General features: G+C 46.9%; 1 protein-coding gene across 3 annotated transcripts in view; it reads right to left on the reverse strand.

Annotated features, from left to right (window-relative positions):
• Nucleotides 1–2023: 2023 nt before the first annotated feature.
• The window catches only part of SETX (senataxin), a 94554-nt gene continuing 69780 nt past the window's right edge, over nucleotides 2024–26797 (reverse strand). For 2 of the 3 annotated variants that reach the window (XM_054997409.1, XM_054997408.1), the window contains exons 17-25: nucleotides 25457–25528; nucleotides 23643–23792; nucleotides 17802–17909; nucleotides 14037–14224; nucleotides 12402–12494; nucleotides 9695–9859; nucleotides 7752–7850; nucleotides 5926–6013; nucleotides 2024–3870 (exon numbers count right to left, since the gene is read on the reverse strand). In XM_054997409.1, coding sequence (XP_054853384.1) covers nucleotides 3166–3870; nucleotides 5926–6013; nucleotides 7752–7850; nucleotides 9695–9859; nucleotides 12402–12494; nucleotides 14037–14224; nucleotides 17802–17909; nucleotides 23643–23792; nucleotides 25457–25528 — 1668 coding nt within the window. In that variant the 3' untranslated portion in view covers nucleotides 2024–3165. Of the gene's footprint in view, nucleotides 3871–5925; nucleotides 6014–7751; nucleotides 7851–9694; nucleotides 9860–12401; nucleotides 12495–14036; nucleotides 14225–17801; nucleotides 17910–23642; nucleotides 23793–25456; nucleotides 25529–26797 lie in introns of those variants that run through there. The other variant, XM_054997410.1, reaches the window with a different exon arrangement.

The following is a 26797-nucleotide window of genomic DNA, read 5'->3' on the forward strand; positions in this document are numbered from 1 at the left end:
AACTAACACCTTGGGCTCAGGAGCGGGTCAGTACACAGTGTAACTGCTGTAGTATTGGGGCCCCAACTAGCAGTCCAGCTACAGCATTCTGCACTAGCTGTAGCTTCTGAACTCTCTTCAAGGGTGGCCCCAAGCAGAGTGCATTGCAATTGTTCAGTCTAGATAAGGCATGGATCATTGGGCCAAATATCTGATTGAACCAGGAATAAGTGCAGCTGATGCACTAGCATAAGCTGGGCAGGCAAAAGCACTCAAAACCACCACAACCACCTGGCTTTCTAAGGTGATTGCTGTGAAGCAGCACTCCCTACCTGTGAACCTGACTTTTCAAGGAGAGTGTAACCCCATCCAAGACAGGAACAATCTCAAGTCCCTGGTCAGACTTTCTACTAACCCAGGAAACCTCTGTCTTGTCGGTGAACTTCACCCTCATCCAGGCCATTACTGACTTCAAGCACTAGGTTCAGAACATCCACAGCAACCTCAGAATTAGGTGAAAAAGAAAGGTATAGCTGGTATCACCTGCATATCGAGGACACCGTAGCCCAAACCTCCTGATGATCTCTCCCAGTGGCTTCAGGTAAATATTAAACAGCATGGGGGCAACACTGAACCCTGCAGAACCCCAGCACCACCTTCTGAAACCAGCCTCCTAGATAGGCCTCAAACCACTGTATCACGCTGTCCCTTAGTCCCAAGCTGAAAGGCGGCTCAGTAGAATACTATGGTCGATAGTACGAAGGCTGCTGAGAGATCCAGCAGGACTAGAATGGTCACATTCCCTGTAGTTTTTGGTAGAAGTCATCAACCAAGGCGACCAAAGTTGTCTCTGTTCCAAATCCTGGCTTGAAATCGGGGCACTTAGGGGTGATATGCCAACCATCCAGGCCATTTCCTTATTCCAGGGAGCAGTGTGAACAACTCGATAAGCATTTTTACTATCCCACAACCAACTCTGTCATCTCTTAATGGGACCTGAGAAGACCACGCACATTTGGGCAATCATTTTCACATGATGAACATACTTGCAATGATGGTACACGCAAATAAGGGTCTCCACGTACAAAAGCATCTGGGTTGGGGGGGGGGAGCAGCATTTACTTTGAAAGACCACTGTACCGGAAATCCCTCCACCGCAGAAAAAGGTACAAATATAACAGATTCTGAATAGATCCTGCTTACAGGATCATACAGTATCACTCCATTATACCGTAGAGGCCAAAATTATGTCAGAAGGTACCTCTGAATTATGGCACTGCTTAAAGTTAGTTAACTGGGAGCTCTAGTTAAAAAGGGCCATGGCTAGAAAACACTTCTGCCTGACCCTGAAAAACCATGCCGGTCAGAACACGTGGCACCCAGTGGTCTGGCCTCAGACAGGACAGCATGATTGGTAGATTACAGCTCCGGATCAAGGTCACAGACTCTCAAAGTTGTGTTAAACCCAGGCGAAAAGAGAATGCATTTTCAACGCTGTTGAGGAGCTGCAAAAACAGAAGAGTATCAACACTGGGCATTTATAACCCTTGCTTTTAATCTTCAGAGTATAAAAGCCACAGCTCAAAGTAACAGTGAATTAACACCCCTAAACAATGTACAGCTGAAAAGTACACTCTAGCAAACTGAAGGTCTGCTTCTCAAAACTTCTCTCCCTCCCGTGACAGTTCTTGCAAAAACACTGCATTAACGTTGCTAACGGGAACTTTAAAAGTGAAAAAACCCTCACTCCTACAAACACGGTTTTAAATAGTTTCGCAGCTGAAAAAACCACCCCAATATGAAAGCCCACTCTATGCACATCGTGGTTATGAGGCAGAAACAGGCTACGGCTCACTGATCTGCCTTCAAGCACTGTGGGTGCTGAATTCACCGTGCAAGAACAAATGCAGGTGGCAAAGCAGAGCTGTCTGACCAAGAGTCCTCCGTGGAATGGGAGCACACAGAGAAACCGTCCACGAGACGCCCCTCGCCGCCATCCTCCAAGCCAGACGTAAGAAACAACAATACAAGCGAAAAGGGGGTCTTCTGTTGTATTTGTGTATTTTGTTTGCTTGGTTCTTTTAAAAAAAAAGGTTATTTCATTTTATTTACACAACACAGCAAAAGTAACAGCTCTCTTGACATACTTATAACTTGGCCTTTTGTCTCTACATGTTCTGCGTAGAGGAAGCAAGTATTATTCTGAATTTGTAATTTAAAATCCTGTCCAACTAATGGGTGTCACACTGAAGAGGGAAGCAGGGCTCTGCGGGGGTGGGAGGAGCCACAACCTGAGGCTGGCCCTTGGGGGCGCCTGAACAGCAGAGGATGGTGGCAGATGTGGAGTAGGAATCTCGCCTCCCTGCTGGCAGGAATGGCGTTTCAGTCCCCTCGTGATGGGACTGGGTGGGGATCTTGGCAAGCACCCTGATGTTTGCAACAGCAAGAAATCACACAGTCACCGCGAGAACTAGGGCCCACTACTTTGCAACCTTTAGAAAAAAATTACAAAAATGGAGGAACACCCCCCCTCCCAAGAAAAAGGAGCTGTAAAGTGCCGCCAGTCAGCAGAACATAGTTTCTGCTCAACATTCATTGTCATTTGGGAGTCTTCCACAACGTACCCACACATTACTTGGAATTTTTAAAAAAAGGGGAAAAAAGGCACTTGTGTGAAAATTCCCTGTTGCAAAACATACTGAGCACATTATGTGAGGGTTCTTTTAAATTTAAATATACTGCTATATATTTTGGGAAACGTATTTCTTCAATATCAAAAAGGATCCAAAGGTGGCCAAAGAAATAAGCATCACGCTCAAGAGGTGAAATCTTAGGGCTGAAGGAAACAGGGTGGCAGCCACAGCTGAAGACCTTCTTGGGCAGGAGTTCCCGGGGCCAGGACGGGCCATCGTCCTGCGGGTGCCAGTGGGCAAGAGCTTGAGCTGTGGCTACCCGCCAATCCATTCCAGCCCCCAAATGCTATACAAATATACATACTTTAAAAATTTACAGTGTGGGATTTCAAACCTGTGGCTGCCGTTTGTATCAGGAGCATCTAATCTATCTTTCGGCACGAACACTCGCTAAAGGCATTCTTACAGAGAGGAGCAGAGCCCGCAGGTTGTGGAAAGAACGAGGAACAACGTCTCCCCCCATACCCACAATTGCAGAGGGGAGACCGGGAAGCTAGTAGGTGGTCCTTCGCTTCTTGGCAGCCACTAGACTTCCGCTCTCCAGGGCATCTTCGGAAGCCTTTTTGCCCCTGGAGACGCAGTCCTGGCCTTTCTTCCACTCTGGCTGGTTATGCTGGTCCCCTCTGCCCAGTCTCTTTGTCTCTGTGGTGGCGACAGGTTTCCCGGGCGCTTCTGTCTTACAGGCTACTGGCCGTATGTTATTGCTACAATTTCTCTGCCCTGGAGGAGCATCAAGGCCCCGTGGCAATGCCACCCCTGAACCACTCGGTGCAGGATTTCTATTGTCCATGCAAGCCTGCTCTGCCTGTGCCCTTCGAGCCAGCCGTGGGTCCTGTGGCCTCTCTTGGGCAGACTTCATCTGGTGAGAGAGGGGTGGTTTCTGGGAGGAGATGTGAGACCCAGGGAGACCCAGGAACCGATGGCTAACTTCTGCTGAAGTGCAAGTGTTGACTGAGTGTTGCCAAGAATTGCTGTCTTTGTGGCTGGAGACTTCTTTCTGCTCATTGCTAACTGTGCCTGCTGGCCCTTGTGGAGTTCTCTCTGGCATGGCACCACCGGGCAAGGAACGAGTCCTCTGGGGCATAGGCATGAGCTTCAGGATTTTTGTGGCATCTTTTTTGTAGCTGTCATGGCTGGTCTTGACAATCGTGCCCCGCCTCTGAGCATCCTGAATCAGCTCATTCCAGTCTTTGTTGTCCTACAAAAACAAGGGGGGGGGGGGAGGTCACGACTGAAGCAGGGCTCTCTGATTTACAGGTTCCAAACAGAGTTAAGTTCATGAAGGATTTTTTTTACGATTTTCTCTGTTGTCTCAAATTACACCCTGTTGTGACCAGGACAATTTGCCTTCTAGTGTCCAGTTCATCAGTGTGGAATACCAGCAAGTGAACTTAATACAGAGAACGTTAGGCGTGCCACACATATGTACTGAGGGGAAATTAAGAACCCCGAACTGTCTTTGGATTATACCCACTGGGACAGGTCACAGTATCTTCATATATGCATCTCTGCAGGCAACAAAACATTCAGTAGAGCCACTGTATCATCCATAAAGGGAAATCAAGTCCCATTTCATGTCCCATTGGGCAGGACTGTCAGTGACTCACAAGTAGAACAAGTGCCAACTTCTACAACTACACGATCAGTAGACTAGGAGTCGTCCTCAATTTCCAGTATGAGCTGGGGGCCCTCTAGTGGAAAAGCAGTCGCAGCTCATCAATGAAAAAAGTAAATGCGCAAAGTGCGGAGGGTCTAAATAGATGGGATGGCAGTTCAACCTGTGGGGCAAGGAAAGTGGGCTGAATGCTCCTTTCTTCCCATAAATGTTCTCCTCCCCACAGCAGAGAGGTGGGTTTGGCAAGAGGGTAGCCCCCTCCGTCTGCCCACTGCTTCCTAACATCCCCTTCCTCTTGCCTATTGGGAGGCAATCTAGGGTCGAAAACTCAGATCAGCTGCCTTGGCATTTAATCCAATCGGCACTGAACTGGGGACTGCCCAGAAACCACAGGTGTTTGGTGGTGTAGATGACCACACTCAATACAGGATTTCCCCAGGAAAACAGACTTGGCAGGTGGAATCGGTTCAGCCCTCCCTGTTTATCAATTACATCTGAGACCTGGAACAGAGTTTGCTTTTTTTAAAACCAAGAACACACGATGGCAAGAGAGGAGAGGGTGTACCTGTCTGGGCGAGAGAATGCCCACTGCATTTCTGAATGCCAGATGTTGGAAACAAAACACCGTCTCTGGATCTAGTAGACGTCTACCCGATCTAAAGGGGAGAAGGATCTTCTCTCTGCAACCACGCCCCCCCCACCCCAGCTTTATTTATTTATTTAAACCCTACTTTGCTCCTGGGAGGCACCCAAAGCAGCATACAATAATCATATAAATTAACCAGAGTAAGTAAAGAGGCGCTGCCCAACATGTACCTGCAGGACTCTTTACTGGCAATGAGCCTTAGGCTAAATTCTACGGGGCGCTGGGTCTTGCCCCTTCAGCTTGCACCCAAGGGGGCTCACACCTCTGACTGTGCCCAAGCTTTATACGGTATCTGACTGTCCTGTGGCACGCAGCATCCTCGGGACTACGTGGCTGCACTTTTCAATATCTGATACTTATGACTGTCAGAATAGCCACATGATTCCTCCAGTGTTACTAAAGAAACATGGAACTGGAAGGAAATATTTCCTTTCTGTCAGAAGGAACTAAATAACGTATCTGCCAATCAATGAAAAGTGCCCTTGCCTGGTTCATACACAAGGGTTCTGTACGGGCCTCTCCCAAGCCTCAAGAGCAGCCTGCAGGATCAGACCCAGGCCCAGTGAGACTAGCCTCCAGAGGTCTCGCAATTAGCAGCCAGGATCCCCTGGGTACCCACAAGAAGGGCCTGACTGGACAGAGATGGCCACCCCCTCTGCTCCTGACACTCAGAATCTGAGGCTCCACTCCCTCCGATAGGCATTTATCACACTTCTATCCTGCAGTTCTTCCAAAATAGTAAAGAGTCCAGTAGCACCTTTAAGACCGACCAACCAACATATTTGTAGCATAAGCTGTTTTGCAACTACAGACTAACACGGCTCACTCCTCTGGATCCGTTCTCCCAAGGAGCTCCAGGCCCTTTGCCTTAGAGTGTCACCAGCCCTTTCTGCTGTAGGTTTTGTTTTCAGCTCCATTTGCCCTGATAATGCAGTGGGCTTCCTGGAGCCCTTTCATGCTGGACCAGATGGTTGTGAGGACCTTCCACTTACCATGAGCGTTTTCAGTTGTCCAAGGATGAAGAGGCTGTACTTGGCTCGTGTAATTGTGACGTTCAGGCGCTGGAGACTTTTTAAAAACCTAGAAAATAAAAACATCACTAAAGGTGGGTTGGGCTCACAACCACCACCACCGTTCACTTTTGTTTCATCTACCTAACCAGGTCCGTCAGGTTTCTTCCTTGCCAGTCACCAGTCCCCTCTACCTGTTCTCATAGTGGCCTGCTGACTCCTAGTCTGGTTTGTCGCTTGCACAAATAGTCAGGCTTGGGCACCAGCAATCCCAGAGAGCAGGCAACGCCCTTCCCTCCACCCCTCGATCATTTGGGGATAGACTGCCCAGCCATGCAATGAAGCGATGCTGCACTAATATATCCTCTGAAGATAAGCCCATCCTTACACATCTGCCCCCTTTGTGAAGAACCATTACTGGGAGAAGTGGGGCTAGCTGCAGTGACTCCCAAAGGCTGCAGACCAGCCTCTGGGAGCAGATGCATCACTGAGCTCTGCCTGGCTAGCTCCAAGGAAAACAAGGCCAATCTGCCAGTATCAAGTCTTCAGGGTCTAAGTGGAGTGGAGTTTATATCTGTGTTGCTTTAAAACTTTTAGATACTGTTTATCTAATTTTAATTATTCTTGATGGTTTTATGTATGTGGTCTTTATTATCGCTTTGACCAAAGGAGAAGGAAGGAATAAATATGTCTTAAATACCCACTCTGCCTTCCGGCTAATTCCAGCTCCACCATTTATTTGCTTCCAAACAAGCAGAGTACCCAGGGGGGAGGGGAGGAAATCAGCTTCCTTTCATGAGACCTTGGGCTGCCCTTTTGGCATCATCCTGTTAGTGGATTAATAATATTTGCTGTAATTCATGTGAAAACTCTCTTTAATATTTCAGAGAGCCAGTTTGGTGTAGTGGTTAAGAGTGCGGGACTCTGATCTGGAGAGCTGGGTTTGATTCCCCACTCCTCCACTTGAAGCCAGCTGGGTGGCCTTGGGTCCGTCACAGCTCTCTCAGAGCTCTCTCAGCCCCACCCACCTCACAGGGTGATTGTTGTGGGGATAATAATGACGTACTTTGTAAACCACTCTGCGTGGGCATTAAGTTGTCCTGAAGGGCGGTATATAAATCAAATGTTATTATTATATTATAAAACTGTTTCTGAATATTTTATTCATTTCAAAGGTGACTTGCAAAACAGAAAGGCACTAGAAATGCCACTGTGAATTTTTCCCCTTCTTAAAAGAAACAAAAGGGAGGAAAAACTTTTAAGACAGCCTACGCTACTGATGCCTGGATCACAGTGGCATCAAGGACAATGCATGCAGGAATAACTCTGCTCACGGATCATAAGCTACAGAAGTGCCACGGCTGGAATCAAGGGCTCCAGGGACGGATGTGCCGCTGGCAGGTGGCTTCCTGTAATCTTCTTCCAGGCATCTGTTTGTTGACTTGTGTCTTCTAGCCCTGCCCCTGGCTCCACACACCTTTCAACTAGGCACAGTGGCACGCACACGTTCTAGACAGGCCCCCTGGGGACCACCAGGGAGACACAATCTACGGGCTCTCCCAGGGCCCTCTGCGGCTCCAGACTCCACCTCTCACCAGGTGTGCAAGCAAAGGGCAACCCCCAGCTCCCAGTGACCCTTCACAGCCTCTGCTCTCTTGGCACAACAAGTGACTGAAAGAGAAGGGGAAACACCGGGTCTCCATTCCATCTGTTGATTACTGGCCCATGAATGTGGCCACTTCCAGGATCACAACTTCAGGTCAGAAATGGCAGGTCCAAGCCCCTCCCCGTTGGTTCTCTTGCCCTACCCGATGGATCCTTGGGTGCTGTTTGCTCGGACGCAGGTCACAATGATGCAGTCTTTCTCACGGCCCTGGAACCCATCCACGGTGTCCACTTCGCTAGCTCTGAAAAGGAAGAGGGGAGGGGCGTTTTAAATCTGTTTCTCTTTTTACAGTGCATGAAACACCACAGGGAGAAGGTAACCTCCTAGGCGCTCCTAGACAATTTTGTTTGGAACACAAAACAGCAAAGAAGAGTCTGGGAGACTGGAGAAAATGTGGCCTTCCCTCTTGGCTCTGTGGCAGCTATGGCAGGAGACACGAGGGAGGATTTGCAGGCAACTGCTTTCTGGACTGAAGAGCGTCCACTCTCACACGCTGGCCTCTCCTCTGTCTTTCTTGAAACCTCAACTGCCCACTGTCAGGAAAATGGAGGACATAAGCTTAAAGTAAAGAGATGGTGGCAAGTAAGTTATGTGCTCCCTAAGGTCTCTTACGTGGGACCCGGCTGTAATCATTTATGAGGCAAACAGAACTCGCTTTTTTCTAGATATTTGACTGGACAGACAAGACACAGATGGAGATGACCAAAAACTGTTTATTAACAGAAAATAAAACTTAACAGGGGAAATGTCTTGTGTGGAAATGTTTCAGTATTTAAACGTGAAACTGGCTCTCAACTTCACTCCAGAGCTTACAAGTTTTCCCAATGAGAGTTAGTATGTTGTACCCGAGTCTCTGTTAACATACATAAACACTGAGAGGAGATTTGATTCCCCTTTCCCCAGACAGGCTATTTCAAAGGCGCAGGTTTACCATTTCAGCCCACAGTTTCTGGTTCTCAGAAACTGCCCAGGTAGATTTGGTACTTCTTTGGCTTTTACCAGGGTACTTACTTATCACCTAAAAATAAGCTTCCTTCTTGAAGCCTCCCCAAAATCCCATCTAAAAGCCAAATAAAAATCCGGGCTAAACTGATGCTCTTGCCCAGAACCACGCTAGTCCCTGTCCGAGGGGGAAAGTTTCTCCTCCCCCTTGAAGCTGACATAGCCCTCCCATCCAGTGGAGTTTCAGGGGCTCTGGCTGGCTGGCAATCACTTGGATTTGCATGAGCCCAAAATCACGAGAATTGGCTCAGTCCCGGAGGAGAGGTGGAACCTTTAGGGATGACTGCCACAGCTCCGATAGCAGGTGCAAGTATGTGGGGAGGAGAGAGAGAGACAGGCATTGGGTGGGCTCCTGTTTCCCAGACTCAGCTGCAAAACAGGAATAAGTGTCCAATGATTTTACATGGCGGTTGTGAAAGCAAAGGAGGTTTTTTTAAAAAATGCCCATGCCTCCAGCAAAGAACAGTCTTGATGATCCAAGGACTCACAATCATTTCATCAACAAGGGAGGCGGATGGAGCAGAAGGGGAGTCAGGGCCACAGTGAGGGGAAAGTGAGCAAATGCAGTTACAAACCTTTAAGGGTTGGGGGGGGGGCTGAAGACCAAGGCCTCCTGAAAACAGAGTTGTGGTTTGAAGGGCCAGGGAGGAAGGAGGGGGCCTGCGAGGGATGCCCAGCACGAGGGGCCACAAGAGAGTATCAAATGTTCATCTAGAGAGCAGAAGACCTCCAGGCAGCTGTCGGTAGTAAAGACTTATTCTGGGATAAAGGCAGCAGATCAGAACTTTTACACGTGATCACCATAATTTGTTTAGATTGCTGTCACGTCCTGCTTCTGCGTGCACAATCACTTAATGCTGAACAGCACTCTTGCTCTCTGGAAGGGCAAGGGGGAAAAATAAAACCCTTTACCACCTTAACTGGAAGTACAGAAGAGTAGTTTACCAGGTGGCTAATCTGTTAAAAGATCAGTGTTCATCCTGATAGTTTGCAGCCACTAATCTGACCATTTCCACGCCAAGGAGATATAAAGGAGCCCAATTAACTGGATTTCATCCTATTCAAGGCTTGCTAGCTTTTTACCTGTTTTCCCCAAAGGTTTTATCCAACTCTCTCAGGATTCTCCTTTTTTGTGCATTGTATGGGGTGATGATTCCAATGTTGTGGAAGCCAATTTGCTTCTTTTTGTGCTTAATCACCTTCATTAATTCGATCACCAGCTTGACTTCCTGGGGATTTGCAAAGGAACTGAACAAAAATAGAATTAAGGGGTGGGAGAGAAAGAAGGCTGAATTCAAGCTCTGCTCCATGCTTCTGATTTAATTTAACACTAATCATTGCAACAAAATGGAGCACATTCATCTGCCAACACCCAAGGAGGAGCTGGCTATGAAAGCGTCTGTCCGTTCTTGTTTCAAACCTAATCTTTTCCAGCCTGGATTGCATCAGCCTTGCGATGGATGTGTTGCCCAAGTAGGCTAGGACAAGCACAAGTCACAGTTTTGCACAAAAGACAAACGTGTGAGTGTGCTTTCTGCAGCTTACTGAAGTTGTGGCCCCACAATCACAATGACATCCAGCCAAGAAGCCTCAAATAAACAATAGTTGGCCCTGAGATTATTTTTAAACTGTTCTTGTATTTTATATCTCACTTTCCAGCTGGACAGAGACAGAAAGAGACACAAAGAAAAAGAAAGAGAAAATGTTTTTCAGTGCTTCAAGATCTCGTGAATTTCATGGAGGAAGGGGTCCCATGCCAGCAGAGCCACTTCCAAAAAGGTGCTGTTCTTAGGAGATAGCCATCATACAGCTAATAGTAGTGGCCCTTCAAGCAGCAGCCCTTCAGAAGATACAGAGTGCAAGAGGGAAGGTCTGTTAAGGTGCATGTATCACCACCCGATCATTAGCTGACTGGGGTTGATTCACACATGCAGAAGAATGGGGAGACAATGAGATAGCAGAATGGACTTTCACAACTTTATACTGCCTTGAACTTCCTCTGCATTAAAAAAAATCCATCAACTATAGTAAGCTAGTCCTCTATTTGCTGGAAATATTTCATAGAGGAGCATTCCAAAATGTGACCCTCCACCTGCAATCTCTACCCTACGAGGCTGCCACTTCACTGCCACCTCATTCCTCTGCATGTGTGAAGGCCTCACAGGCACACTGAAATTGTCGAGGCTGTATTCAAGTGACCATCACAAATTCCATATTTTGGAGATACGGCAAAATGGCTGTGTGGGATTAACCCCCAAACCATGACCCTGGAGCCAGCTGCAGGTGCACGAGCCCCACCGGAGGCCCTGCGGCTGAATATAGAAAGGGCCTTCACTGAAAAGTGGTGCTCGGCAAGATCCTCCTCTCGGGGTTCAACTTTTCATATATCAGTCAGCAAGCACATGTGGTCACACAGAGACACACAGGAGCAAAAGCTGCATAACAAGCCGTAACAGAGGACTGCTCAAGAGTGTGGGCAGACCATTTCCACAAGATTTGAAGGTGGGAGGAGGTTAGTCCTCCTAGTGCCCAAATGCATCACTCTTTCCCAATATCTCTACCCAAGCAGGCTTGCGTGTTTCAGGAGTGTGGCCAAAACCAGATGACGGGGCAGGGGGCAAAGAAACAAGCCCCTATCCCATTCCTGTATTATACTCCCTTCAATGCTCTGAAAAAACTGCGGCCAATCTCCAACTCCAAAGAATCCTTCCTAGCAAACTGAGCAGCCCCTTGAGTCTCCAGGAAGCACAACGGAACCAGAAGCTGGTGATACAGATTTCTGCCAGGGGTCCATCTCTGGATATCTCCCACTGGGGCCGCTGAGAGGGAGGCTACCAGAGACAGGGGGCTTTCAGTGGTGCCCCTCCAGCCAGGGAACTCTCTGCCTTGTCTGTTCAGCTGGCACCAATCTTGCCTTTCAGGGCACTGGGGAAAGATGCCATGGTATCCTCAGGCTTTCTCCAGCCTTTTAAATGCTCTCGATAGCTTCAGAGGCCCTTGACAGATTACTTTGTTGCTAGTTTCAATTCTGCTGGTTTGCACTTTGATGGTTTTTCTTGCTTTTTTTGTTGCCAGGTCTTTTGCTAGGCTGCAAACCGCCTCGCAGGTGATAGTGGAATGGTGCAGGATACGTACTTTGAAATAAACAGGCCTATTGATGATACTTTTAACACAGAGTATATTTTAGGCAAATTCACTGAGGACAGTGAATCTTCTGCTACTGTTATACAGTAGACAGTAGACAGATATTCACTGTCTACAGTATTCACTGTAGACAGTGAATATCTACTGCTATTAATAATGACAGCAACATGGAGCCTCCATTTCAGAGGCAGCATTTACTTCCTCGATACCCTATTTTAACTCCCCACTGGGGACCTGAAATGACTTACATGACCTCCCCTCCTCCATTTTATCGTCACAACAACCCTGTGAGGTAGGTTATGGCTGACAGTGTGTGACTGGCTCAAGCTACCATGGTAGAACAGGGATTCAAACCTGGGTCTTCCTAGTCCAACACCGCCATACTATACCGCATACCTTACAGATCCAGATGCAAAGAGTGGGGAAAGCAAAAGGTAATGGTCACTTCCTGTATACTAGGCTTGTGGGTTCCCCCAAAGCATCAGGCCAGCCACTGCTAGAAATTTGTGCTAAGCAAACACCTGGCTGAATCCAGCAGAACACTTTCACATCCTGTGGGCCAGACTAGATGGCCACCCAAGGTTCTCCAACTGCACAGTATAAACCATTGACATGAACCAAGATTGTTGACAAAGGAAGAACTTACTCACTCTCCCGTAGCTCCTGGCCATCTCGCACATCAAACAACAAATATGACTGGAATGGCCATTTTGAAGAGCATCGATTTTCTTCTGTTAGCCTGTGAAGTCATGAGAATAAGATGGTGTTCCAAAAGTTAAATTGTGCACTTGCCAAATTTTAGGATATTATTCATGACGTGGAGTAAGGTAGCATAATTCTCAACTGTGCCTCTTCAGGAATGTGAATTCCTTCCTATCTCTGATTGCTCTCGCACAAAATCCCCTGCTTTAGCAAACAACCACAACAGAGGAAAAAAAACTTAGCCTAGCCCTCTCCCTGAGATGTAGGTTTTCTACACAGAAAAAAAACAGGTTTTAAAAATCTGGAGTGCATCCAAACATACGACTCCTGCAAATGCACACCCCTCCCCCCAGAAGAGTGGTAGAGTCCTGAATTCTACTTTTCAACCTACCTATATTACAGGTGTAGTTGTGAAGGAAATGAATATACCTGTATGACAGAGATATTTGTGAAGGGAATCCTGAAGAAAGCTGGATTGCCGTAGGGAGGGGAGAGGAGAACACTGTTTTATAATGTTCCTCTGTGTAAAAAAAAAAGTCCCTGGCAGGGAAAAAAAGATACTAGTGCGATGTGAGAAAAGTTATATTGCTACCCATTCTCCACACATTAGTTTTCTGCTTGTTCTTTTCTTTAAAATGTTATCTTCTCTGCCTGGGAAGTTGTCTAGTCATTTCTACTGTCTCAGTAACTCAATCATCTCTCTCTGCTGAACTTGTGGACCAAACGGCACCAACAAAAGGGTGGGAAGAAGAAAGCTGAAGGAAAACCTCTACTTGGCAGCCAAAGAATGTATTTATCACATTCACAATGCAGAATGAGGTTCACAGCTTTCATTAAAAAAAAAAAGAGTTTCTAGCCCTCCTGAGTTTGTAAAGGCATGCTGAAAGTTGTTCATTTACTTCATTTATACTCTGCCTTTCTCCTCAATGGGAAACCAGAGTGGCTTCTGGCATTCGCTTCTCCATTTTATCCTCACAACAACCAGGTGAGAAAGGTGAGGCTGAGAGCAAGCTTCCACGGCAGAACCCAAGTCTACCATACTGAAGACAAGATGCTCTGGAAAATAATGCTAGGAAAAGTGGCAGTAGGAAAAGAGGGAGCCCCAAAATGAGATGGCTTCAGTCAATAAAAGAGGCCACGTCCTCCAGTTTGCAGGATCTGAACAAATCTGTTAATGATGGAACATTCTACAGGTCTCTCATAGGTTGGAGGCAACTTGACGGCACATGACACACACTACCATATTCTAGTATGGCACTAACTGCTATGCCACACAGAGCCCGTGTCTCTGCTGAAATCTCAAAAGCTGGAAGGATGGCTGAATAAAGGGGATTTGGGGAGAAGCCCAGGTATCTCCTAAAGAAAAACAAACCTAGTACCCCACAAAACAAGTTATGCAAATAATCTATAACTGATACGCATACTCATCCCAGAAATCAGCTCATCCTGGCATTCATTTTGGATTATTTTTAAAATTGTGAAGTGCAACCCCTCCCCCCCATGATGGAAGGAAGTGACTTTGAAAACCCAGCGGGTAAGAAGAAAATGACACAGCCGTTTCTGAAAGCACGAGACATACCTGTCAGTTTTCAGGGAGCGGCCATAGATATAATTGGAGGGGAAGAGGCAGATGTCTGGGTGCATCCTATACTGTGTGGTCAGCTGCAGGACCGGGAGTTCCCTGATCCCGTTCTGCTGCACTTGCTCCTCCAGGTGTCTGCACAGCCGACCCATCAGAGACTGGTCATAACCGTAATCCTGAGCTTTCTGTCCATGGAGGAAAGGGGCGGGGGGGGGGGGGGGGAGAAGGGTTGCCACAAGCAATTCGTAATTAACGTAACAGATCAAATTAAGATTTACATTTTACCATCCTTACAATCACCCTGTGATTCAGTCCTATCATTCCTCTACTGCCCATCTAGGATATTTCCCCCTCACTCCTCCATTCTTCCATGCTCAGAGTGGCCCACATGGCCCTCCCCACCTCCCATTTATCCTCATACGTGTGAATGTGCAGCTGGCTGAACTGCACCTGGTGGGTGGCTAAGAGGGAACGTGACCCTAGGGCTCCCTGAGCATGATTATGCCCTGTCACTGGAAGCCAAGAGACTCCACGGGGTTTGCTTAAAGCCACTGAGTTCACAGCAGATTTCAGCTGGGGCTTTTTGGCTCACAGTGCCATTCTAAGCGGGTCTGCTTAGACTCCTACTGTAGTCAATGGGGCTTACTCCTAGGAAATTGTTCTCAGGGTTGCACCGTCAGGCTCTTTCTTTTCCAGCCCTACATCAGCTCTTCATGCTTCCTACTCTGCTCTTGGGGAGAGAAGCAGGTAATCAGAACAGGGCGTTTTAGGACACAGCAGAGGGCTAAACAATAGAGGGCTCAACACTGAGCTCTTATTTAAAATCGGAATTTGCTACATTTCTATCATTACAGAATTGAAATCAACGTCCAGGGGGCTGCCAGGCAGTTTCCCATTCTGGCTCTAACCAGACGCAGAAAGATTCGGCTTCGGCACAGCCACTGGGCCATGTGCCCTCCCAGCCACCTCTTGGGACCCAACTAGACCCTAGAAGATGGGGCCATATAGAAATGCTCTGCTGATTTCATGATGGTTCCCTTTGGGGCAGTGGAAAAGAAGCATTTACCATCTAGTAACCCTCCTCCAAGAATACAGAAATATTTTTTTTCTCTCTCTAAAGAGGAACACAGAACCACAAATACTGCTGTGCAGCCTCAGGGGCAGAGAAATTTCCCTTTGCAATAGGACTTTGGAGAAGAAGCAATAACTTCCCTCTTCCACATGTCTCGTGTATAGAAGGAGTCTCTCTCAACCCTTCCTGCACTACTGTTCAGAAGCTGCATGGGATTCAGGGAACAAGACAGGATCTTTTGACTGAGTTTCAGGGCAAAACAGCCGTTAAATGGATTTGTGAACTCCTTCCTCAACCCTTCTTTTGATCTGTTCTGTTCATGAGAAAGCAATTAGGTGGGAATTCAAACCCATTACAAAGTTCACTCTCTATGGAGTGCTTTCACAGTGGGGTCTCTAGAAGAGGTTTAGAGAAGAGAATTTGCACTCAATCCATCCGAACATGATCCCCTCACATAAAAGCTCGTAAACAGCTGTGTCCCAGGCCTGGGACTGTCCCCCACCTGTGAGCCGGCTCCGCCACCCCCAGATCCCAGAGACTGCAGCCTGCAGCATGTCCAGGCAGACACCACCATAGTGCAGGGCACCCGCAGTTCTGAGGAGGCACCGAGATTGGAGGCACTGTCAGTTCAGGACACAGTGAAGGGCTGGGTGGGGCCAGGGACAGTTGGAGCAAGCCATGCAGCCACAAGAGCAGCACAGGAAGGCCTCCAGGTGAAGTGAGCTAGGCCAGGCAGAGCTCTGCCATGAAGGGCACCCTCATGGGCAGTGTCAGGTTCTGCCTTGGGTGTCACCCGGTGAGGCACCGGCATGCCTGACTTTGGACCAGGGGTACCATCAGGGATTATGCGGGCTCCCGCTCTGTGGAAGGAGGGGGGTATACCTCACCCTTGCACCCTCTCAATCCTTTCACAGGCCCGCTCAACCTGACAGTCCCGGCTGCCTTCCATGACAGCTGGCCCCTTCCCTCCTCCCGACTTACTCTTCCTCTTCTTTCCTCCACCTCCTCTCTACTGCTCTCTCATTCTCTCCCTCTCTCTCCTAAACTCCTCCACACTCCTCCACAACCCACCACGCCCTGTGGGTGGACTTCCCTTTTATCCCTTCACCAATTCCCTGCTCTATTTGTCAGCCATGCACCCCTCCTGCACTCTAGCCACGGCCTTGGCTGACTCAGGCAGCTGCATCTGGGTTTGCTCTGCAGACTGCCCTGGGCAGTCACACCTGTTCCTCCTTGGCCAGCTGACAAGCTTTCTCTACTGAGCTGGCTGTTTGGGGCAGGCACACCTGTGCATTCTTGGCTAGCTGCCAAGCTTTTCCTGTAGAGTGCCTCAGGCAGCTCCACCTGGGGTTGTTTTGCTCCCAGCTTCGCCTGGACCAGGCTAGTGCCTTCTAGCTGGTCTGCAGGCTGGGGCGTGGCTCTGTGCTGCTCTGGTTGCCTCTCCTCTCTGACTGGTAAGGCTGCTGGCTGACTGCCCTTGCTTCCTGCACCTCCTCCCTCAAGTCTACTCCCCCCCCGGGGGTCCTCACTCTCCCTGCCTGGCCCCCTCACCCCCCACCAGAGGGTGGGGCTAGCTGGCTTCCACCTGCCTTGCCTGACTCTCTGAGGATTGGGTGCTTCTCGGCCCTCCTATGGCTGGGATTACTCCTCCCCCCCTTCAGTTGTTGGTCTGTTCTGGTCCTGGATGCCCATTGGAGTGGCTGGGTGGCTGTCCCCCAACTGCCTCCTGTCCCTTCCTCTGGGTAAGTCCGGGGGCTGAGCCTCAGATCCCGGACAGGCAGAGCCACAGCATGAAAAGCACAGAGCAGTGGGAGGAAGGTGGTAACAACACCTGGTTAAACAGTGGGTGAAGGGGAGGAGCAAGGTGGGCTGGCTGCCAATGGGTGGTGTTGTAGGGGTGGGACCTGAGATGACTAGGAGGGGATAAAAGGGGGGTCCAGAGCCTAGGCTGGGAAGGAGTTGACTTGAGGCAGAGAAGGCAACCCTTGCCAGGAGGGGCGGATATGAACCACTGAAGTAACCAGGCTCCATCCACCCTTCATTCTGAGGCCCAGGGGAGCCCTTGGAAAGGGGAAGAAGCAACATGGCAGGACAGTGGAGGGCCAGGCAGGAAGCCCCGGCAAGAGGAGGTCATGACAAGAACCAAAAATATTAGTTAACCCTGCATAAGCATTCCAGAATAATATTGTCCCTCTTTGCTCAAGTGAACACAATCACATACATTTCAAGGCTTCAGAGTCACCAGAGGAGGTTCAGTTTAGCACCAGGCAAGACAGCAGAACCTTTTTGCTATGTTTGTAATGCTACATAAGGTCAGGAGCCTTTAGGACAGTCTTCATCTAACCTGAAAAAACTGGAAATTCCCCATGCTTGGGTGTCCATAAATCCCTCCACTAAGTCTCCCAGTGAAACACTGTATGCAATTTCATGTACCATTAAGGGCTTTGGTTGATGAATTTGGTGATAACTTGGGCTGGCTTCATAAAAACACGCAGAATCATGCAACCAATTTAATCAAGAAAATAACCCAACTGAACTCACTATGGTAGCTCATGTGGTGGGAATCCCTGATGAAAATATTCTTCATTCCTCTAAAACAGAGTTATTATACCATTATAAACAGCTGTCAGCTCTTGGCTGCGCAACTTCACCTTCCCTGGTCAAGTAAACGTCTTCATTGCTGTACTCACCACAGATATCACAGTAGGAGGGAGCTGCTTGGGGTCGCCAACCAGGACAAGCTTTCGGCAGCCATGAATGAACGGAATGAGAGTTTCAACCTCACAAGCCTGTCCTGCCTTTTAACAAGGAAGCACCAATAAGGGGGAAGAAAACAAACATGGGAAGACAAAATTACAGGCAGGCTGTATGGATTCCAGGACAGAGTGGAGAAACATGTTTGGATCTAAGGAAGCTACTTCCGCTTCTGCAAGGAGTGCCCGTATGTCACTGCTGGCCCCCACCCCACCCTGCATCTGAAGTCCCTGGAATGCCTCCCTAAGGCTATTCTGACCCTCTGCGACTAGTTCTGGGGATGCTGAGTGCAGCAGATGGGGGAGGAGAGGGAACAGAGAAAGCAACACCCAGGTAGACGAGCAACAAGACCTTCTGCTCAAGGACTGGGACCTCGGGATACACGCCACAGGACGCAGGTTCCTGAGAATTTCAAGTCCCTTTTGGAAAGAAGAATTTCCTAGAATTCAAATGTTTGTCCAGCAGACTCTCTCATCTCTTTTAGAAGCCTCCCTCTACTTTTTGGTATGGCTGCCCTGAAACACTAGTGGTCTATCCGCTTCAATTCTTCTTTCCGTGGCATTGACAAAGAGCTCCATGAGTGAGCCCGGAGGCCCTCCACTCCCTCCCTGACAAAACTGTTATATCTGGGGCTGTGGTGAGCTAAAGTTTGCTGTGGCTCCTGAATTAGCAACCTAGGGTTTCACAACAACAACAACAACAACAACAACAAAACTACTACTACTACTACTACTACTACTACGCTTATATACTGCTCTTCTAGACAGATTAGTGCCTACTCTATGTGGTCAATATAATGTCATTACTACTCCCACAATACAGCTAGGGAGCTGGGCTGAGAGGAGTGGCTTACTCACGGTCACCTACTGAGTGGGATTTGAACCAGTAGAGTGCTGATTCACACCCAACCAGTTAACCACTATGCTATGGCAACTTTCTTATAAACTTTGATCTGCAGCAGCTGTAGGCCGTTTGGCTACAGGCCCTAGCTCCACCCCACTGTCTCATCTCTCCACACAGGTACTGCATGTTAGGAGGGCTATTTCACTGGGGCGCAGGGCAGAGAGGCGTGAGCTCTTGGTGAGAGCACAAGGGCTCTTGGCCCATGGCTCTTAGCCTGGGGTGAGCAGCCCGGGAGCAGTCATCAGCTAAATGAGTTGGAGGACAAGAGAGGATAGGAAGAAACTGCTTCTGAGATGGTTGCAACAACAGATCAACACTGCTTGCGTAAATACATGAAGATTGTAACTCTGGGCTGTTTTCGGAGTTGAGACTACCAGTATGTTTGCTATTTCAATATGTGGTTGTAGGGTGCAATCCTGAGCTTCTTACTTACTACTTACTTGCTTGGTAAAAATGTCAGGCAAATTTACTATTCAAGTGCAGTTAGGAGCTGGTAGATATGGGAGCAGGACTTATGAAACTGCCCAGCATCGAGCAGTAATGTTCGCTGCTTATCCAACCCCTCTAGCATTCCACCTGCTGACAATGTGGCCACTTCCACCCCCTGCTACACTAATCCTATGCAATACAAGATCTGTTAGGAACAAAGCTGCATGCATTGCTGGGATGTTGCAGGAAGAGAAAATCGACGTGGCTTGCCTAACAGAGACATGGCTGCAGGAAAATGATGGGTGTCTGTCCCAACTAACTCCCCCTGTATACACCCTGGGCTATGCGGTCCTACACCAACCTCGCTATAGTAGCCGAGAAGGAGGGGTTGCTATTATTCTCTGTGAATCCTTCAACTTCCGTAGATCTCCAGTACAAGTTATAGCTGGTATTGACTGCATGTACCTGTCTCTGGGAATTAAAGATAGACTGGGTATCTTTCTTCTGTAGAGACCACCCAGCTCCCCCATAAGCACCCTTTCTGATTTGGCAGAGCTGCTAGCAGACATGGTGTTAGAGACACCTAGTTTTATTGTTCTAGGAGACTTCAACATCCATGCTGAGTGTTCAAAGTCAGGTCCAGCTCAGGAATTTAGAGCTTCCCTGGCAACCCTGGGTCTCTTGCAAATTGTGACAGGCCCTACACATGAAAGAGGCCACGCCCTAGACTTAATATTTTGCAGTGAGCCTTTAAGAGAAAACCTTGTTTCAACATCGGAGGTTCGGCCTGAACCATGGTCAGACCATCATCTGCTGAAGGCAAAAGTTAATATAACCCCAACTCCCCACAAAATTGGGGGTCCAGTTAAAATGATTTGCCCACAAAGGCTCATGGACCCTTCTAGATGCCAAAATGCCTTGTGGGATTTTAGAATCCCAGACACATGCCCCATGGTAGCTGCTGTAGGAGTGTGGAACACAAAGCTCCTTGAAGCTACTGACACCATTGCTCCTTATCGTCCTCTCCAGTCCTTGGGATGGACGCCAGCCCCATGGTTTACCACAGAGCTGGCTGACATAAAGAGGGTTGGAAGACGTCTAGAAAGGTGCTGGCGAAAAACTCATGTGGAAGCAGATACGAAGCGGAAATGAAAGCAGCAAAGAAACGTTATTTTTAGGCAACTATTGTGTCAGCTAGTTCACGACCATCCCAATTGTTTAAGATATCCAGACACCTCCTAACCCCTAAATCTGAATCTTTACAGTTCCAAGAACAGACAATTATCTGTGAGGGCTTTGCTAAGTTTTTCGCTGATAAAGTAGCACAAATACACTTTGATCTAGCTGCTAACTGCAATGCAAATGAGATGGAAGAAATGCTTAATACACCACCCAGCTTACATTTGGACTGCCTTGAACCAATTACAACTAAAGATCTTAACAGGATCCTGATGTTTATGAAAGCCACTACTTTTGCGTTCGATCCTTGCCCATCCTGGCTGTTAACATCAAGCAAGGACCACATAAGTGAACCTCTGAGGTCTGTTGTAAAATCAATTGCTCACTCAGGGCAGCTTTCCCTGGCAGCTCAAACAGGCTGTTATCCGTCCGCTACTTAAAAAACCACCCCTAGACAAAAATGATGTGGCCAATTATCACCCAGTATCTAATCTGCTCTTTCTAGGAAAAGTGATTGAGAGAGCAGTAGCTGACCAACTCCAGACCTTCTTGGATAACTCTAGCGCTCTGGACCCTTTCCAGTCAGGATTCAGACCTGGGCATTGACAGAACAGCACTAGTAGCATTAGTGGTTGATCTCCATCTGAATATAGACAAAGGCCATGCCTCCTTATTGCTCCTCCTGGATCTATCTGCAGCCTTTGACACAGTAGACTATGCCATCCCGTTGAGGTGTTTAAAAACAGAAGTGGGCATCAGAAGATGTGCCCTGAACTGGTTTACACCCTGCAGGTGTGCTGTTTGTTACACTGGATGGAAATGGATGGAACAAGGTAAGTGGGTCCTCTGCCTCATGACCCAATCAAGGCAGACTGGCTGGAGAGGGAACAGCACAGGGTCCGCCAAAGCAATCACTCTGGGCCCTCCCAACAATGATCCTGCCTCAGTCTATATCACCTGGCAGATTTTGCATTCCATGAATTGACACATACAAATTCTTTGCTTAAGCATCTGCAGGTGAAGGTCCAAGGAAGGAGAGCTGAAACCTTTAGAGCTGCAGCTGCTCAGAGTGCTGCTTTGGAGGCCTGTCCACTGAAAGGCCCAGTCCTCCTTTTCAGCAGGGGAGCTTCGAGTCACAATTAAGGAGCTGGCAAGCCCAGGGTGGCAGCATCTTCAGGGCATTTCAATGTTCTTGGGGGCAAAGCCCAGACAGGCAATTGCTGGACTGGGTCAACCAGTCTACAGCCAACATGCTTAAGAACTGGACTGGTCCTAGGCTGCTTGCCAAAGTGATACATTCTATATAGTGCTTTTCCTAAGTCTGCATTCAGACATCATCATGAACTGTGATATGATTAGACTCCAGTTAGTTCTGATGTCTGAATGCAGGGTAAAGAGGTTGAAACCAGGATTTCAAACTCAGATTTGTAACTGATTTGTTAGTCAAAAGTTTATACAAATTACCCGATTTCACAGACCACTGCTTGTGGAATAGCATTGCCCCTTGTGGCCCTCAGGTGGTACAAGGAGCAAGTCTTTCCTCCTGGATAAGAAAAGGAACGCAAGAAGCAAACTAAGATTTGTTACTTAATTCTGGCAGAGGAACCAGTTTGTTAAATAAACCATAGATTATCATGATGCCTAAAATGTAGTCAAAGTGTGCAAGTGGCTTCCTACAAAGAATTAATAAAAACTGAAAATAATGAACTTAAACTTAAACTGAACGAGGAAATACCATTTAAGTATGGCTGGTTACAATACCGACAAATTAAAGACTTATTTGAATCAGATCAAAGGAAGACAGGCTTTAGGAATAAAAATTCAGAGTTAGAAGAACTTTTACTGGGGGACAATAATAAAATAATTTCCAAAATGTACAAGTTATTGTTAAAATGGTATACAGAAGACGAGACAGTTCAAGTTCAAATGGTAAAATGGGCGATAAATTGTAATAATGAGATAACCATGGAAGCATGGGAGCAATTGTGGAAAAATACCTTACAAATTTCAACATGTATCAGTATTAAAGAGAATGGCTATAAAATGATATATAGATGGTATTTAACACAGAAAAAGCTAGCCAATGCTAACAAACAGCTATCCAACAAGTGTTGGAAATGTAAGGAGCGTGAAGGTTCTCTATTTCATATGTGGTGGACTTGTGGCAAGGCTAGAGACTTCTGGTCTAAAATGTGTGCTGAAATGTCTTTAATACTCCAAAATAATGTGGTTAAGAATCCAGAAATGTTATTGTTGTCTCTGCACTTAGAGGACATTAATAGAAAAGACAGAGTATTATTGTACTATATGATAACAGCAGCAAGAACTTTGTATGCACAATATTGGAAGAAAGAAGAAATACCAGAGACTGAAGAATGGATACAAAAATTGTTGTACATGGCGGAAATGGACAAACTAACAAGAAAATTGAGAGATCAAGATCCAAAGGAATTTGTCGAGGACTGGGGGAAATTGAAAAAATATCTAGAGAAAAGATGGGATGTTAAAGGACAATTATGGTCTTTGGAAAGTTATTAAACAAGACAAGGTATACTTTAAATCTTTACCAGTAACATTAAAATGACAACTAGGAGATAGAAATCGTGATAAGAAACGGGGGGTTGTAGTGCTGTTGGAAGTCAATAAAGAAAGGGGGAGGGGAGGGGTGGGAAGCATATAGTAGGTATTTGGGGGAATAAGTAAAATGTAGTAATATTATGTGTATGTTAACCATCCAATAAAATTTATTTTAAAAAAAACTGTGCAAGTGGCTTTACATCATTACTTCAGTAACTGATGCAAGAAACAGCCCTTTAAAGTGGGCCAGCACTACCACCTTCTGGAGACGAGGGTGGGGTGCAGATGAGAGACAGAGAGAGAGACCTGCCCAGTGATTGCACGGCCAAGGAGAGGTCTGCAGCAGGGGCTTTCCCAGCTCATTCTTAGAGCTGCTTTTCTAGCTCTGAATGGAACTGTGTGTCTCCTGAACGGAACCATCTACCTCCAGCAGAAACCAGAACTTGCTCTCCGGTCCTAAGAAGCAACTGTTCTTTGGTTTTGAAGCAGCACCCATAACCATCTACATAGATTCCCAGATCACTGCAAACCCTGCTCCCCACTTGTATTGCAATGTTCTCTCTCCTTCAACTCCACTCAGGTATGCAAGCAAATGCCTGCAAGTAAGCTGGCAAAAGCACAAAGGACTTTTTCTGCTTCTTGAACAGGCGGCCAAAGATACGTCTCCTTCCCCATGGCACTCCACTGACCTCATCCACAATGATGCAGCTGAGCGAGTTATAGGACTGCTTCCGGAAAGCCGATTCTAGCAGCACCCCACCACTTGTGCTGAGGGTACAGCAGATGATGTGAGACTCCAGGATTATGTTCGTTTTCATCTCCTGAGGCCATCCCCGGACCTTGGAATATGAGAGCAGGGAACATTTTTAAACAGGACCTATTTCAGATGAACGGTTTGGCTGAGTTGAGAATCAGATCTATCAAATGAAGTCCAGAACAGTAAATTTCATGTAATATGAGGCATGACGTACTTTCAGTACTCTTGTGTAATTGTGTGCTCTTCCTCACTGCAGAGGTAGTGCAACCTATTTCTATTCTATTTCTACCTTTTAGCCTTGCCTGGGTCATCCCTGAGACTGGAACTGTCTGTGGAGCTGAGAGAGGCAGGCAGGCACTGTAGAGGCAGAGGGGTTTTCCACACAGGTTTTTTCCTTGGGTATAATGTTCATTTGGTTTTGTTTGTCCTGCCCATTCCCACCCACCCTAAGCCCACTTTTCCATGATTGGACATTTGTCATCGTCGAACAAATCCTTCCCTGCCTCCTTTTTTTTTATATATTTTTTAAATTGTTAATTTTTACTGATATATAGAGCTATCATAGTAATAATAAATGCAGCAGATTCTCTGAATTTCCAGCTTTCATTAAAAAAGTAAGTCTCCAGCCCCTTTCCTGGTGGAGAGCTGCCTTTTTCCTTTTATCTCTGTAAAAGGGCTTAAAGCTAGGAATTCAGAGAACCTTCTGCATATTTTATTAGTAGGTCAATATGAAATTGACATTTTAAAAAATTGCAAAAGCCCTAGAGGCCCAGAGGAAGGGGTAGGTGGCCACTTCTGGCAGCAGCTTGAAAAGCACACCACCACTGCTGCTCTGGGCTCTGTCCCAACAGAGGTCAGTTTGCTCTGGGTCAGTCCAGGCAGGGCTCTTGGATTTTGATCAAGGGCGGAGACTTAGATATGGGTGGTGGTGTTGCTCCCTTTTTAGGCTTCCCTGTGTGTTCATTTTTCATCTTTGTAAAAAATCAGCCCTTATATCGATATAAGCATGCACCAAAAAAAAAAAAGGGGGTATGTCTGATGACAGCATCCTCACTTCAAAATCCTGATTATCTAAGGCACATCCAGAACAAATTAAACTGAATCCACAACTGTGAAAATGCAAAGGGAGGACAGACGTGCGGAAGCACCGTAGCCAAACCAATTCCAATGCTTGGACTGCTAAGAAAATCAGGAACAAGCCGAGTGTACGGAAAGGCCTAGACACAATTTTCAGGGGGTTCAATTGTTGAAAGAAGAAGAAGAAGCGGCTCTCTTCAAGAACCTGCCTTGGCGCTGCCTCCCAGGATTCTGGGATCTGGCCCCTCTCCGCCACATTCAATCCTTCTGGATACCACATGGTATCCTTCTGGATTCCCTGAAGATGCTGGAAGTCTGGGCACTTCTTCTATATTAAAAGGTGGATTTCAGAGATTAAACCTGTGGCAGTTGTGCTATGCACTCCTCCCTATATACTGTTTAACATCTGCATGAAACTTCTGGGAGAGGCCTCCTGGAGTTACTAAGCCATCACTCAAATGCAGATGATCCTGAGTTCTGTTTCTTCTTCACATCAGACCCAGAGCAGCAGTTAGACCATTTGGTATCTCTGTGGAGTCAGTTATGGACTGGATGAAGGTGAACAGACTAACTCAAACCATGCAATCATGGTGGGAGGCCAAGAGGCTCAGAAATGACAGCTCTACCTCGAGTCAGACTGTAAGAGAAGCCTGGAGAACAAACACTTACCTCTTTCAGTTGATGAGCAAGCCGCTCTCTCTCCCTTGAAAGTTTGCAGATCTCCTCATCTAATTGTTGTTTCTGAAAGATGAAAAACCTATCATGAATAATCAACAGCACAAGCTTGTTTAAGGTTGGCTGTTGTGGGTTTTCCGGGCTGTATTGCCGTGGTCTTGGCATTGTAGTTCCTGACGTCACTGAGAGATCTCTGTCTTTTGGTGCTACACCTCTGAAGATGCCAGCCACAGCTGCTGGCGAAATGTCAGGAACTACAATGCCAAGACCACGGCAATACAGCCCGGAAAACCCACAACAGCCATCGTTCTCCGGCCGTGAAAGCCTTCGACAATACATGGCCCCTTCCTAAACATCTCCAAGCTTACATGACCTGAATATCAAAACAGTCTTCCTAGACTGCTCTTGGGTTTACAGGGCTGTATACTCTGCTCAGCCCCTCTGCCAATCATCTGCCCAGTTTGTAATGTTGCTTTGTAATGTTGGGAGGAAGAGGGAGCTCCCTCTTCCTCCCTCCCGTTGGGTGAAAAAGCCAGTGTGGAGTTTTTCAAAGCTCAGAGCAGCGCTTTTCAGCTTTGAAAGTGGCTGAAATGCCACTTTAGGGGTTTAGGGGTATTCCGGATTGTTTTCCTGCTTTGGTAAACCCGAATCTTTTCCCAGTGCACACTCCTAACATCAACTATAGGATTTCCCCCCATTGAGCTTGAATTTCTTGCCATGTTTTTATTTTTCCATGCTTGTCCATCATATATTCATAATTTACATGATCAGTTCTATTTCTTGTAATCGTATCATAGTAGGCATCTATTGGTGATGTCACTGGTGAAGCTGGCGGACTTAGTCTGTTTCTACAATGAAACCATCTTCTTAATAGTACATCTCTCAAAACATGAGTGCTGTCTCATCTTTGAACAGTTTTTGGGGATTTCTTAACCCATAAATAATTATGAATTCCTTCCTAGATATCAATTGTCTCCAATATTACATGTCTTCTGTTCGGATTTATAATCCAATCTAATGCTGCCACTTGGCGGTACAGTTTGATATTTGGTACCGCAAATCCACCTGAGTTTTTTTCATCTTGTCGTATTTTGAATCTTATCCTTGGTTTCTTTCCATTCTATACAAAGTCATTTATCCCATCTTTGTAAATCTTCAATGATGCCCATCCAAAACTTTTTGGCAATTATCTTTATACAGATTACTGTTTTGTCCTATCACATATATTTCCAGATATTTTATTGGTTTTCTGGTAATCACACAATCTGTTTTTTTTTTATCTCCTTTTGGTCATTTCATCTTTATTTATCAATAATAACATTATCTTGGTCTTCT

Source organism: Eublepharis macularius, chromosome 14 (genome assembly GCF_028583425.1).
Source record: "Eublepharis macularius isolate TG4126 chromosome 14, MPM_Emac_v1.0, whole genome shotgun sequence".
NCBI classification, from domain to species: domain Eukaryota; kingdom Metazoa; phylum Chordata; class Lepidosauria; order Squamata; family Eublepharidae; genus Eublepharis; species Eublepharis macularius.